Source organism: Dromaius novaehollandiae, chromosome Z, assembly GCF_036370855.1.
Source record: "Dromaius novaehollandiae isolate bDroNov1 chromosome Z, bDroNov1.hap1, whole genome shotgun sequence".
Taxonomy (NCBI): Eukaryota; Metazoa; Chordata; class Aves; order Casuariiformes; family Dromaiidae; genus Dromaius; species Dromaius novaehollandiae.
This window is the reverse complement of record NC_088132.1, coordinates 71,405,611-71,420,514: the sequence shown is the minus strand read 5'-3', so window position 1 is coordinate 71,420,514 and position 14,904 is coordinate 71,405,611. Positions and strand designations below refer to the sequence as shown.

Sequence of the window (14,904 nt, the reverse complement as noted above, 5' to 3'; positions counted from 1 at the left end):
CCGCTCCGGCCTCGCCTGGCCGCGCGGGCCGAAATGGCGCCGCTCCAGCGCCGGCCCCCGGTCAGTGACCGGGACCGAGCCGCGGGGCCAGCGGGGAGATGGCGCCGAGGCAGGAGCCAAGGCGGTGGCGTCCCTGTCCCCGTCCCATCTGTGTCTCGTCCCGGCTCGTCGCCATCCTCCTCACGCCGGGCCCTGGGCCTCTCTGGCACCACGCGACATGGCAGCGCGGGCTGGGCATAGCCCTGGCCACGCACCCCGGCATGGCGGGCCCGGGCCGTCCTGCAGCCGTTTCAGACCAGAACAGGGCCCTCGATACCCAAAAGCTTGTTTTTTTCCCCAAGTGTAGTGGTTAGACTACAAAAAAAACCAAAAAACCCTACTTTCCCTACAAGCATCACTTCGCTTGGGTGTACCTGCTAAGGCCTTTTGTAAAGCTCGTGAGAGAAGCTAATCACAATGAAGTCTTACTACCGCGTTTCAGAAAGTCTGACGAGGCAACGGCGTAAACGTCCGTACCTAAATTACCAGCAGAAATGTTTTATCAGATAGATGCTCATGCACAAGGTAAAGCGATCGTTAATTTATACTTAACATAAAAAAGCTTAACATCTTGGAGAAGAAGGAGCTAATGTCGATCATTGTTTTCCCAGGGCTCCAACTTAATTCTGACATAATCGAGTTCTGTTTCATTTTTAGTAATTTTCTGGCAAAATTCTAATGCATCATAATTAAAAAAATGTGGTTGTAAGGGAACATATTTACTCTTATAAAGTACAGATAATTTTTCTAAGCATTTGTCATCTTCACACAGCAGATCTCAAATACTTAAAAAAGAAAAAGTTTGTAAGGTTGAACATGGCCAGTTGTGCTTAGCCTTGGCCAAAAATGAGCTCTGAGGACAGATTAGCAAAACAGTGTCACATCAAAAAGAAAGATGGAAAGAGATGTTATCTTTAAATACAGCTTGATGATAAGGAAAACTGAAAGATATTGTCATAAGGAGAGGAGTATGACATTTCTTCCCCCCCCCCCTTTTTTTTTTTGCTTTTTCAGCAAAGAGCACCAGCACAACCTCCCACAAGTACGGTAAACCTGATGAGAGAAGATAGAGTAGCAACAGGAGGTTCTAAAATACCTGAGTATTGCTCTAAACTAAGTTTGATGATGAAGCTGAGCATAAGCTGTGCAATCTGAATCCTCTGAGCTTTTGGAGAACCTGAGGGACTCCTGTGCCGCTTGTTTTCTTTTGTGGCCACAGCTGTTACTAGCTGTAGCAGAATCAGATGATCCCCCCCACCCTTTTTTTTTCAAAATTGTAAAAACTCTCATCTCATAGCAAGTGTAATGACCTTTGAAGGACCATCCCTTTACAGTGACCTTTCCTTTACAATCTCTGCTGTAATTCAGGGGCAACACCTCCATTTAATAATGACTTCAGAGATATGAAATTAATCTGCTTTATTTTAAATTCCCACTATATTTTCACCAGATCCAGGCAGCACCAGCTGTAGCCTATTTTCTAGAGAAAGCAGTAAACTCTTTGTTGACTTACCCTGTTAATTTCCCAGTTCCTTAAAATACTAAATTAAGAACAGGTTTGTGATGGTGTCTCCTGGAGTGATAATTAGTGTAACAGGAGACAAAATTGCCAGTGAAAAGTAAATGCCTCAGGATTCCCAGGTTCTTGAGCTTTTTCTATCAAGCTTTACTTTTGATAACTGGCAGTGCCTGAATTTCAGTGATTATTTTCTTCAAAACAAAGAGCTATGAAGAAGCATGAATATATATATAAAAAAAGATGTGACCTAGTGAATGAACTATCTGCATTAACTGCTTTCCATGAAACCATAAGACTGATTGTAGGTAACAGCATTGCTCACACCTCTCTCCAGCTTAGCCCTCCCTCCCCAAATGTTTGGATAATGTGAATATATTGCCCGTTTATGCCCTACAGACTATGTCCTAGGAGTGATAAGAAATGTGAGCAGCAGTAAACCAACCTTTCTAACCAGCTCCTCCAGGAAGTCAGGGAGCAAAGCTCCTTCTGTCATACCCAGCTTTGTGTGCACAGAGGACTTCACGTTGTGTTCTCAGTACATTTGCAAATTGGGAACCTCCTGCACATCAGATCAATTACTCGGTGCATATGAGGTGGGTTAAATGCACCTAGCACTGGGCCTTCCATGTGCAGAACAGTGGGAGCCCATCCTATGAACTGTGCTGGATGCCTGGCTTTTCTCCTTGTTTGTTACACATGATATACGGGAACTGATACATTCCATGATGAAAGCTAGAAAATTATCTAAAATTTATTCAAGAACTGTTTTATTAAATTGAAATGCAAACACCATTGCAAAGAGTTTTTACAATGACAAAAGATTGAAAAGTCTATCAGAAAGCTACAGACTTCAGTGACAATATTGACTTAAAAGTGAAATTACTAACAGATTTTTTAAAGCCAGCATTTTCAATATTAAGTACTTAAAAAATACATACACTTTAAAGCATTGTCCTTCAAATACACTTAGAAACAATGAAGAATTCCTGAGCAGCTATATTTATACCAGTATTCTCCAACCAATGAATGTACTGTATACTAAATGACCTACTTTCTATAATTTTTTGAATTTTAGACATTTACAAAACATTTGGATTTGATTCATAGAATAATTGTGCTTCAGGTCATTCTGTTTCTACAGTAATGACACTACAATAACTTGGATGTTCCAGATCACATGCAAGTTCTGAAATTGTAATGGAAAAAATGCCTGGCTTTTATTACAAGGCTAGGAATGGGGCGGTTTACACAAATGGAAAGAATTTTGCTTTAAATATTGGACCATCTCTTTCTGTCTTGGAAAGTACATTGTTTATTGTGCACATTATTCAGAACACGCAATGTATTTCATAAATGCTTCTTAAAGAGACCTGCTGATACTATGCATGAAGTAGAATTCAGGCAAGGAAGTTCCAGAGACTTTCCCCTGCACTTATCAGCATGCCAGAAACTTGAACAAATACATGTTGTTAAGTACTGCTGACATTTTTTCTGGGCAGTGCTTATTCAGACCAGCACCCCCAGTATTGCTGTATTTAACACATTGACTCAAAAAAACCCATGAAGCATAATATAAAGATAGAAGCCCAGATAGTGTTGAGTATCTCTGAGCAGTATAACGCATACATGGAACTGGTGGTTCTGTTATTACAGATGAAGAATGGTATTTGTAAACAGAATGAAAAAATTACTTTCTAAGATGAAAAATGAAAAGCAGCCCAGGAGCTCCCATCTGAGTATATCTGAGCAGTAGTTTTCTCTTCCTTTTGGAACAAAGGACGGGTGGATGAAAATTAAGAGTAGTCTACAGCATTATGAATATTAAAAAATATGGTTTAACATCATTGTATTTCCACATATACTTATTATATAGAAAAATCTGCCTATTCCTAGGCATGTACCATTTCCTGATATACTTAAGGGATACTTTCTACAAGTGATTTCTACAAAGATTTTCAGCATCCTCTAAAAATCTGCTAGTGTTATATGACTGTAAAACCGATGATTACAGAATCTTTGTTGGAAATTAAGTGAAATCTTTCCATTCTTATTGTTGTCAAAATGAGGTGAAGGTACTCAGCAGCTCACAAAAATAGACCCAGAAGCAGCATTGTCAAAAAAAAAGTCAAAGACAAAGTCCAAGCAAGCCGCATCACAAAGTAGAACAGGACGTTAATCCTTCGAAAAATGAGAGAGGGAGATGTGATTCTTCCTTATTCCTAGCTTGTCTCTGCACCACTGTCTTGCTCAGCTTTTTAACACACGACTGGTTGGAAGGGGCCACACAACGAGTTTAGGTCTGTTTTGAATTACTTTTAAGAGATATAGTATTTTCTCTTAAAAACTTAGCTTAAATGGGAGAGAATGTATTTTATGCCTGACTTGGTAACTCTCAAGATTTATCACCAAGACAGGCACTTTCTGATTAAGAAAAATATTAATTGTTGTATTGTCACTGGTACAGACTAAACAATGCCTAGAAATGTCAGGAGGCCATTTTACTGGGGTCCACAAAGTCCTTTGTCTCTTGTGGCTCATAGATCATTACCTTTAATAAACAGAAAAATGCTTAAGAGTGATAGGCATATCTGTGAGACAATGCAAATGGAGAAGAAAGCCTCATCTATAAATCTGTATCTGAAAAACTGAAAGTTGCTTTTAAAAACAGTTTGGCCACACTATTCCTGTTGATTTTTTTCTTAGGCATGTAGGAAATGCAACAGCAGATCAGATGAAGTATGAGCTCTTCAGGTATTCTGTTTGCCAGTGGCCAATATCAGATACTTGGAAGGAAACCCTGTAACTCATAAAAATGGAATGACCAACTCTCATGGATAGGATTTTTTCCAGCTCTTACATAACAGCTGATTTCCAGTAGCTGATTTCCAGCATCTTGCCAACTGGTTAGCATTTAAAAAGGCCTTATTTTTTTTGTGGACTATCTCAGGTAACTGTGGATATTCCCACTTTTGAGCTAAAAGTCTGTTTCTTTCTCTTCCATTTTTTTTGCCCACAATCCAATTTATCACTCCTCTCAGTTTTATTATTTCTCATTCTTTTCCAATCTACTTTTACATTTGGCTTCTTTTGCCTTCATTTTCTGTTCTCCCTCCCTCGCTTCTCAGCGGCAGTCAATATGCATGCTCACCACTTCTGATTCCTCTAATTCATCTACCTGTGTACCATCCTACAGTGTTCACTGTGCTCCCCTTCTATTCTGCCACATGCCCCCACCATGCCCCGCTTCCCATCATTAAGCTCTCTTTCTGTTCCCATTCATTATGTATTTCTATATTTCATTTATCTTTAATCTCCTGCTTGACATACAGAGAAAAGATGAAGGCATTCCTGTAATTGCTTCAAAAGAGTTTTCAAGGCCAGGCCACAAGATTATTGCAGTTTAGTGTAATTCAGTCCATCCTCCCATGCCCACAACAATTGGAGTCTGAAGGAAGTCAGTGGTCTGGTATGAGGGTTTAAGATGGTTGAGATTTGGGCTAGTCTATATCCTCACTCATTTAGGGACAGAGTTTGAACATTTAGTTCTTGGGAACTCAAAACATCTTTCTGGATAGTAAATGTTGACAAATGCTCAGTTAGTCATTTGTCAGAGCATATCTGAGAACTCAGCTTATTCAGTCCAAGTGGGCTGGGCACACAGGCAGCTCCCAAATAACTTGTCAGTCCAGGAAACGGACGGATGCATTAGGAAAATTGTGTCTGCCAAGCTGGTCAGTATGGGTTTCCCTACAAGACGGAAATTTGTTTTCTTTTATACATAAGCATCTCACTTTGCTACACATCTCTAGTATCCCATCCTAATAGTATTAGTGCAACTCCAGTGATGATTCCATGACAAACTGTTATTTAACAAAAACAAATTGAACATTACAAATTATAAGTTGTTTTTAATCTTGATATAGTAATTTGACATACAAATTAAAATGCTTCTGTTTGCCTTTTTAAAGGGAGCAAAAAAATCTGAGGTAGCGATTCTTTAAAAACATGGTGCCTGATCTCGTGATACATTTTCATTTCATGTGTGTTTATGGCTTTGTAGAAGATTTATCATATTCACCAACTGGCTTAGATGACTTTGGTTTGCTTGCACAACACTTTCAAGTTGTTTACAGTTAATGAAAAATTATCAAATACATTTACAGGCTTCATGATGTGAATTCCACATACATAGTGCTTCAGATATCACAAATACTGCATACTCATTTTTGATACTTGCTGTTACTACATGTTAAATATTTAAATGACATTTAAAGCAACTGTAGATTTTCCAGCCATCTAAACATAAACACTTAAAACATACCACAGAATTCATAAATCAATTATCATTACATATTTGTTTTTCAGTTTGTTCCATAAACAAATATATCCTCTTAACTACAGGCCAGTCAGCCTCACCTTGATCCCTGGAAAGGTGATGGAACAGTTCATCCTGGATGTCATCTCTAAGCATATGGAGGAAAAAAGGTGATCAGGAGTGGTCAGCATGGATTCACCAAGGAGAATTTATGCTTAACGAACCTGATGGCCTTCTATGATGGGATGACTAGCTGGGTAGATGAGGGGAGAGCAGTGGATGTTGTCTACCTTGACTGCAGTGCAGAGTCTAGTTGGAGGCCTACAGCTAGCAATGTCCCCCAGGGGGTCAGTACTGGGTCCAGTCTTGCTCAACTTATTTATCAATGACCTGGATGAAGGGACAGAGTGCACCCTCAGCAAGTTTGCTGATGATACAAAACTGGGAGGAGTGGCTGATACACCAGAGGGCTGTGCTGCCATTCAGAGAGACCTGGACAGGCTGGAGAGTTGGGTGGAGAGGAACCTCATGAAGTTCAACAAAGGCAAGTGCAAGGTCCTGCACCACGAGAGGAATAACCGCATGCACCAATACAGGCTGGGGGCTGACCTGCTGGAAAGCAGCTCTGTGGAGAAGGACCTGGGAGTCCTGGTGGACAACAAGTTGACCACGAGCCAGCAATGTGCGCTTGTGGCCAAGAAGGCCAATGGTATCCTGGGGTGCATTAGGCAGAGTGTTGCCAGCAGGTCAAGGGAGGTGATCCTCCCCCTCTACTCAGCCCTGGTGAGGCCGCATCTGGAGTGCTGTGCCCAGTTCTGGGCTCCCCAGTGCAAGAGACATACAGAGCTACTGGAGCGAGTCCAGCTATGAAGATGCTTAGGGGACTGGAGCATCTCTCCTATGAGGGAAGGCTGAGAGAGCTGGGCCTGTTTAGCCTGGAGAAGGGAAGACTGAGGGGGAATCTTATCAATGCGTACAAATATCTAAAGGGAGGGTGTCAAGAGGATGGAGTCAGACTCTTTTCAGTGGTGCCCAGCGACAGGACAAGAGGCACAAGCTGAAACACAGGCAGTTCAGTCTGAACATGAGGGGAAACTTCTTTACTGTGAGGGTGACAGAGCACTGGAACGGGTTGCCCAGAGAGGTTGTGGAGTCTCCTTCTCTGGAGATATTCAGAACCTGCCTGGACGCAATCCTGTGCAACGTGCTCTAGGTGACCCTGCTTGAGCAGGTGGGTTGGACTAGATGATCTCCAGAGGTCCCTTCCAACCTCAACCATTCTGTGATTCTCTGATTCCTGATTCTCTTATTAGTATTATATAAAGTCAGTTTACTACATTTTTATTAAATAATGCTTTGTAGTTATATAATATCATAAAGACAATTCTTCAAGCCTGTAATTTTATGTGACAGTAAGTTTTGGGAGCACATGTCCCAGTTCAACAAATTGTATTTATTTAAAAGTCAGGAACATTACACTGAAAATACCAAAACATTGTATCAAATATGTCTTTGCTAAACAAAAAAGTCTAATGAGAAAATCTAAAATAATGAGGAGTTGTATTTCTCAATATGAAGAAAAGCTGTTAACAATATTATCTGAATCCAAAGGAAAGATAATTAATCAAAAATGTACATATTCAATTTTATGAATTTTATAAAATGAATTACTTCTGAAGAGCCTTTATGCTTCTTTGTAGGGCTTTTATGCTGCTAAAAGGCAATTTACACTTTAACTGACACACATACAGATTTGACATTAAAAACATCGAACTTTTTGAAAAGTTTTCCCAAGTAAGAAATTTATCCAATGGGGCAGAGGTTTGAGGGCTAATCTCTGTTCCTGGGGTAAGTTCTGTGACATAAATCATTGTCCCGTGTATGCAGGGAGGTTTCAGGAGTGTGTTATTCCCCACTAGTGTATTGTAACTTCACAACAATCCAGTCTGTACAACTGCTACAAAAATCTCATCTATATCATAATAAAAGCAATTCCTTAAAGAGTTGTAACCAAAAATAATATCGCAAACAAAGAATAAACATCCAAAGGCCCATACACTCAGCTGAAGATTATCCTTATTTTACAGAACACTAGTTTATTTTCTTTTTGATGTGCAAAAGTACTGTTCAGACCAGTTGCAGAAGGTGTTATTCCCACTGATTTTGGAAAATCACATCCAAAGGAAAAATAATCACACTGCACATTTGTTCAACTTGAAGTATGAAATATGTTCATGAAAAATATGTTCAAATTATACTTGTATAGCAAATCCCTCAACAGGCTTAGCGAATTCTAAGCAACCAGCAAATGTACCTTCTGCATTCTGGCTGAATTTCTCTTTTTTCACAGAAAGCCACAATGATTTGACATCATGAGACATTCCCTTGCAAAGGTGGAAGAGACCACTCTTTTGTAGCTTCAGTACCAATTTATAGCAAGGCATAGAAACTCTTCTACTCAGTTCTCTTTCTGTGTGGATTACGAGAGGGACCTTCTTTTCAATATCTTGCAATCCTGGCTCTTCAGGCAACAATACTGATTTTTTTTTTTCTTGTGGCAACTTGGACTTTGCATGAGCATATAAACTACAGGTCTTTTGAAAATCTGATCTTTTGTGTTTTATGAACTCAAGGTCTTAAAGTTAACAATGTTCCTGGGACCCAGTGACTGGAACACCATCAGACATACTCCAGAATATTAATACAGCCCATATTCTTTCATTTAACCAATGTCAACACAGAAAATGTTTGAGTAAACATGATTGAAATTCTGATTCTTGGGCTAGAGAGTCTCAGCCCCTGATTAGAGCAAGCTAGCAGAGACAAAATTTACATACAGTCAATGGAGACTGGAGTGTGAGTCATCTCTTCCTAAAGTAGACTCTTGCATTTGGTCAGATGAATCATGCTCTAGGCTCCACAGTCTACAATAAAAACTTAGAAACTTGGTACAGTTATAGATACCTAAAGTTAGGCAGGATGATCATACATTTCACATCTGCTAAAAATTGTGCCTGGCTGCCTCTGGTCCAAAGTAACCAGTATGACAGCAACAGCCTGCTGCTGACACCTTACCTGTGTTCTTTGGTTTGTAACATATGTACTAGCTGCCTGTATATTAACCTAAAAATCCACTACATAAGTAAAATCTTTAGGCTGTAGGTTGACAAGATTCTACTGCCTGTGTGCATCACCAGAGGGATACAAAAGGCCTGCAGCAGTATGTCCTCGTGGACGTTGTCAGGAGTAGAAAACAACTGCTTGGCTCAGATATGGCTATCTATGTAAAGAAAAGGAATGTGTCTGATCCAAACCGGGTCTACCAGATTCAGTCAGAAAACCAAACTGTAAATGAAGTACTGTCAGAGAGAATTAGACAGTGTATTATCAGCTTACATACATGCACACACACAAATGGCTGCCCTGCAAAACATTTCAATTTTGACCAATAACTTGATAGCTCCTTTGCAGTATTTTAGCATCTCTAGAAAATCTAGAAGATACACTATGAATGCTACAATAAAATTGTCCTGTTACCTTTAACTAGGCAAAATGTTAAGCTTGGCTACTCTCCAAAGTAGCCAATTCATGTCTTCAGGTGTTTAAATTAAGTGGCTGAATGAAGACTCTAAGATCCCTCTCTGTACATTCAGCAGAACATCCAGACTACTCTGATCACCCTCTAGAAGTGGGCAACATACTGCCTGTAGAGAGGCCACAGACTCTTAATTTGATTCCTGAAGTGAATGTTACAATATATATTAACACATATGTTTATATGCTCACAGATAATTAGTTAAATTCTGAAGTCCTGCCAGTGAAAAGGTCTGATCTGTACTTGGCAGTTCCATGGCATGAAGGTGTAATGTGAGAAACTTACATGCCAAATTAGATGTGTCCTTCTGGGACTTTGAAAATCTGAAAGTCTCTTTTGACTGGCTCTGCAGTGGGTTACCTGATACTGCAGGAAGGCTGGCTCAGCACTTATAATAAAAAGTTGGAGAAATGTGAAGCTGTTTAGGAAAGACAAGAAGGAGAACAGAGCTCATCTATGGTAAAAACACTTTCCATCACATGCCCAATACAATTTCCCTTCCCTTTTCAAATTCCCCTGAAGCTAGTGGTATTCGCAAAATGCCTGACCAAGTTTTAATGAATCAGCACTTTGTCATGCTTTCCTTGAGTAAATTAAATTTTCTTTGAAGAAGGAAGGGCTACAGAAAGTTCACAGCCATTGCTAACTATCATTGTGATTCTGCCTTCAGTCACATGTGGTAAGAGGAATCCTTAGTGTTCCCACGGCTGTTCTGGGGCAGCTGTCCAACCCAAGTACACAGACTCCTTCTTTCATTCCCATCACCATTTCAACAGAGGACTGACTCTAACTTTATGCCTCACACACCTGACTTTTGAGGCTGCCTTCTGATATTCATTTTGGTAAGTTCAGTTTGAAAAATCTGACTTCAGACTTTCTTTTCAGGCTCAGAGAAAAGCCCAGACATTGTGTTACGATGCAGGAGAACACCATTCCGTTCAGGAGTGGCATCAGGCTACAAGTTCTATGGAAAAGACGCTGTGCTCTCAAAACCTGGATTCTATTATAATTTTGTAATAACAGCTGGTAAAAAACATGTGGAATAAATAATTTACAATTCAAATAGTAATATATCTGCAATATATTAGAAATATAGATTAAAAATTACTTAATATTCTTAATTACTCTGAAGTTAAATCTTACGTTTCATATAGAAATGGCAGCTTTACCCCTTACTACTGTTGCAGCAGAAGGAAACAGAAGAGTTGTTAAGTAGCTAAACAGCATTGGGAAATTAAAAATGTTTTATTTTGCTTTTTCAGTAATAGAAAAATAGCCTTTAAAAATACACTGTTAAACACATGGGCTTGTAACTAAAGTAGAATTGTGTATTATATACAGTAAGGCAGTATATCAAATAGTGTCTTGCTATTTTTTTCATATTTGGTTTGATTGGAGTAGGATATGAATGGGATGTAAAGTTATCTGTCACACTGAAAGCAAAAATATATTTAGAAGGATTTGTTATTTTAACTACAGTTAGTTGAATATATTTTGTTTTATATATGATTTTTTCATATATAAGAGGTCCTTTTTTAGGATTGAGAAAGAATATAAAGAGAACAATCTAGTGTCAGAATGCATTGAGAAAAAAAACATTGTATATCAGAATGTTATTTTGTAGTGATTTATCTGGTTTAGCAAATGCTCTGGTTAGGAACTGACAACCACTATATATTGACTGACCCATAAAAATTTTCATCTTTGTTGGATCAGAACTGTTCCCCTAGGTTTAATCAAATAACAGAAGATCTCAGAAGTTGAATAATTTGTTTACAGTGTAGTTTTTCATGGCACATAATATCCATTTCCTCATTTCCCTTTGTCAGAAACCTGTGTTAATGATCTAAGGTTTACTTCCATGATTATCATTATATCCACCCACGGTTTATTTTATTTTCTCTACGATACACATAGGAGGCTAGGTTTTTTAAGGAACTCTTTGCTGTTTGTTTTTCTTTTACTGTACACAACTATTAACAAAATCAATATGTAAATCAAAGACTTGTCAGCTAGGAAAAGGTGTAACCTACAATTATGATGCAGCAGCATAATCTTAAACCACAGAGCTTACTTAGCTTTATTATTTGATTGTATTTAACTCATTCTGTAGCGTTACCTGATGGAGAATAATCAAACTTTCAGCTATTTAAAGGCAGGCATAAAGGAAGATGGGTCCATGTACTCTGATCCACTAGCCTCTCTTTTGCACTCATTTGGAGTTGTCAGACAGTAGCTCATGTTTTTCTCAACTTGACCTTGCTGAAGGTTCTGAGATGTTTCCTTTGCAGGCTCTTGAGACACAGGTGTGTGCTGGACTCTTGATTCTGGCATTAATACTAGAATATTATGGTCCACAACTGTTGAGACCTTTGTATATTCTTTGCTGGTTCCTGGAACTGTGTATTTTTCAATTTTTCCACTATTTTCTTTATGTTTCAGTAATACTGCTGGCTCCTCATCCTGTCTAACTTTGTGAACTTCTACGTAATCCATTAGTTTAGCATTCAAAAAAGATGACTTTTCATTGAGTCTGTTTTGCTTGACCTGTATTGTGCTTTGGTCATTTTTGGAATGCATATTCTCCATCTCTTGTTGCTTTTCCAAGTTTTCTTCACAGAGAGTTTCAGTGGTAGAATATCGTGACTGATGTTTTTCTTCATTTCCCACCAAAACTGGTGCAACACTCACATTCGTGGTACTTAGTTTTATCTTATCTGCATCTACAGTACTGTGATAGGCAAATATAGAAGGATGAATATTAGGTAACTGAGCTGCAGGCCATGTGGATGATTTTGTACCTGCAGTGTTAAAAGGGAGCGCTTTCTCTTCTGAAGAGGCCATACACTGAGTTTCCCAACCCCTTTTTCCTGCATTATTTTCATGAACATCTCTTACATCTTGTGCTGGAAGTTTTGATGGAAGGGACTCCCTGCACTTCTCGGAAAGCAGAGAAGGGCTGTCACAGCTCCCTCGTCCTGAGTCACTGTCTGTTTCCTTGGATGTCATCTGCGTGTTTTTACTGGGATGACCATTGTTATGACTTTGCATGAGTTGCTGATCCTCGCTGTCCTCCACCTCCAGATATTCTATCAGTAGTTCCTCACAGTCTGATGTTGGAGGGAAACCATGGCAATCAAGAGCACTCAATAATTCTTCAGACTTGCCTGTCTAAGGGCATAATAAATATGACATCATTGATATTTTGTTCACTGCTAACCTTAAGGTTTACATATGACTAGAACAACTGTGAACAATCTACATAGTTAATATGCAGTTACTTAAATAGTTATATCATTAGACCTAAACTGAATCTCTACTGCTGGAGAAAATAGTGGAGGAACTTTCCTTGAGTTCTTTCAGTGGGGAGACAAAATCCCAGAATTCATGTTCCTAAATGTGAGGACCTGGGAGCTTCAGGGCAGGTAAGGGTCTCATGGGTTTGGCAAGAAGGGAATGGAGGAGAATGATAGCCCAGCCATGTCCTGTCTCCTCAGCGTGACACGAGATTGTAGAGAGCTTCTCCGTAAGAACTATTAGAAAGATCACATAGGCGTTGGCTCTTGTTGTGTCCCAGGGAACAACTGTTGTGCCAAATCCTGTTCTCAAACCTCCTCCTATCACTCGTGCAAGGCACTAGTTTAAAGACTCTGTGTTGCCTGTATGTTCCACAATATCAAGCTGAAAGTTTTGCTTATTTTTAACATAAATTAAATTAATTAAAGCTATATTGTACTTAACTATGGTAACAGATTTTGCTAGTACAGAATTTGGAAAAGTATGTAATGGTGAATTCTTTTGTTGTTATTGGGGTACTCACCTCCAACAGATGTGCATCTATGCCTTTTATCTTTGGTCCTGGAACTGGTGGTAGGATAAAGGCTATCATTCTAAAAGAAACAGATCAAACACACAATGTGAAAGGACAGGCCCTATCTCTCTGTTTGTTCTCCCGTTTTCCCTGAATGTGACTGAATTTTCAACCACTTCTCTGTATCTGATACCTCCCTACTGGACCTGTTTCCTGTTTACCTTCTCGAGCCAGGTAATCTACAGAGCCAGGTATAGTTTATAAGTTATTCTTAGATGTATTTAGAAGGAAGAGAACAGCACAAAAGTAATTGTTATTAAACTGGAAAAGTAACACTGCTAATATTCTTTTACTGTCCTTTTTCCCTTAACCTCCAATCTTTTGAAACCACTGTAACTTCCTCACTGGTCAAGACATAGCTGTCTATTGCACAGTGCAGGAGGACAAGCAGGCCTCTACAGACATGCTTGACTGTCAGCTGACAGCTACTAAATTGGATTTATGATGAATGACTTTGGCTGGCTTTTCCTTCAGTGGTTTCCCTCTCTCTCCTCTACTCATCCAGTAATTTTAGCAAAACTTGTGCAAAAGTAATAAACTTTGAGACATCTTTCAGATTTGACTGAAATTAGTCAATGATTTAATAAATTATTCAGGGAATTAACAGACAGGTGGGTAAAAAGACAATCTCATAGTGTAAACCTTGTTTCCCTTAAGAAACCAGGCTAAAAGCAAAAAGTTGTTTTCTATAGAAGTAGGGATACTCCAGATGATAATGTTTGCTGAATGCTTAACAGGACTAACCAGGATGCTCAGATCTAATAGAGATGTGTCTTTATCAATTGAGAATTTAGCCTTTTGTTTTTAGCCTGGTTTCACAAAAGAACAGAGATATCTCTTTATCAGTTGAAAATTTGAAGTCAAATTCCTCTAATTTATAGTTGATAAAAGAACATAAAAACTATAGGAAATTAAGTCAAATGCTAGAAGCCTATTTTAACAAGTTTGCTGAGATTTTCAGCTCTATACTATCATGGAATTGATGACTTACCTGTATCCTTTTAAAACCATTGTCCAGCTCATGATTAAACATATGAGAGATGATAAGACACCCACGATGATCCACACAATCATATCTTTTACTCTAAAGTCTGGGAAACAACCAGAATTATTTAAGGACGCATGCCTAATATTTACATAGTAACTATGCAAAAAAGTATCAAATGGCTTTTATTTTAAAAATGGGTCTAAATGCCAAATTTGCTATTGAATCTAGCAGCCATTCCTAGCATAGACTGATCTCTATAAGCTTAGTAATATCTGATAAATAATATGCTTTTTATTAATGGTATTGTGCAGGAAATCAACTATGTCTATGAAAAATGATATAAAAATGCATGAAGAGGGAAATTTTGTCTTGGCCAGTTATAGCAATTGGGTTGAAATCTACTTATGCCAATGCTATAGTCTTTTCATTGTCAAACATATATCATATAATTAATTAAATGGTAGGTAAAATGATCTATGGCTAGATGGTTTTAAGGATTTCTATTGTAACATCATGCTTTTTACATTCAGGTGTTCATTTTGAATTCATTCCAGATAGACAGCAATCCAGAGTTGTT

The 14,904-nt window shown here is 38.7% G+C and overlaps 1 protein-coding gene across 14 annotated transcripts in view; it reads right to left on the bottom strand.

The window, feature by feature from the left end:
- Positions 1-2,308: 2,308 nt before the first annotated feature.
- Positions 2,309-14,904, bottom strand: part of LOC135325039 (prolactin receptor-like) — a 158,228-nt gene continuing 145,632 nt past the window's right edge. For 12 of the 14 annotated variants that reach the window (XM_064502415.1, XM_064502419.1, XM_064502413.1 and 9 more), the window contains 3 exons: positions 14,331-14,430; positions 13,289-13,358; positions 5,440-12,639 (listed from right to left, as the gene is read on the bottom strand). In XM_064502415.1, coding sequence (XP_064358485.1) covers positions 11,614-12,639; positions 13,289-13,358; positions 14,331-14,430 — 1,196 coding nt within the window. In that variant the 3' untranslated portion in view covers positions 5,440-11,613. Of the gene's footprint in view, positions 12,640-13,288; positions 13,359-14,330; positions 14,431-14,904 lie in introns of all 14 variants that reach the window. The other 2 variants (XM_064502424.1, XM_064502425.1) reach the window with 1 other exon arrangement.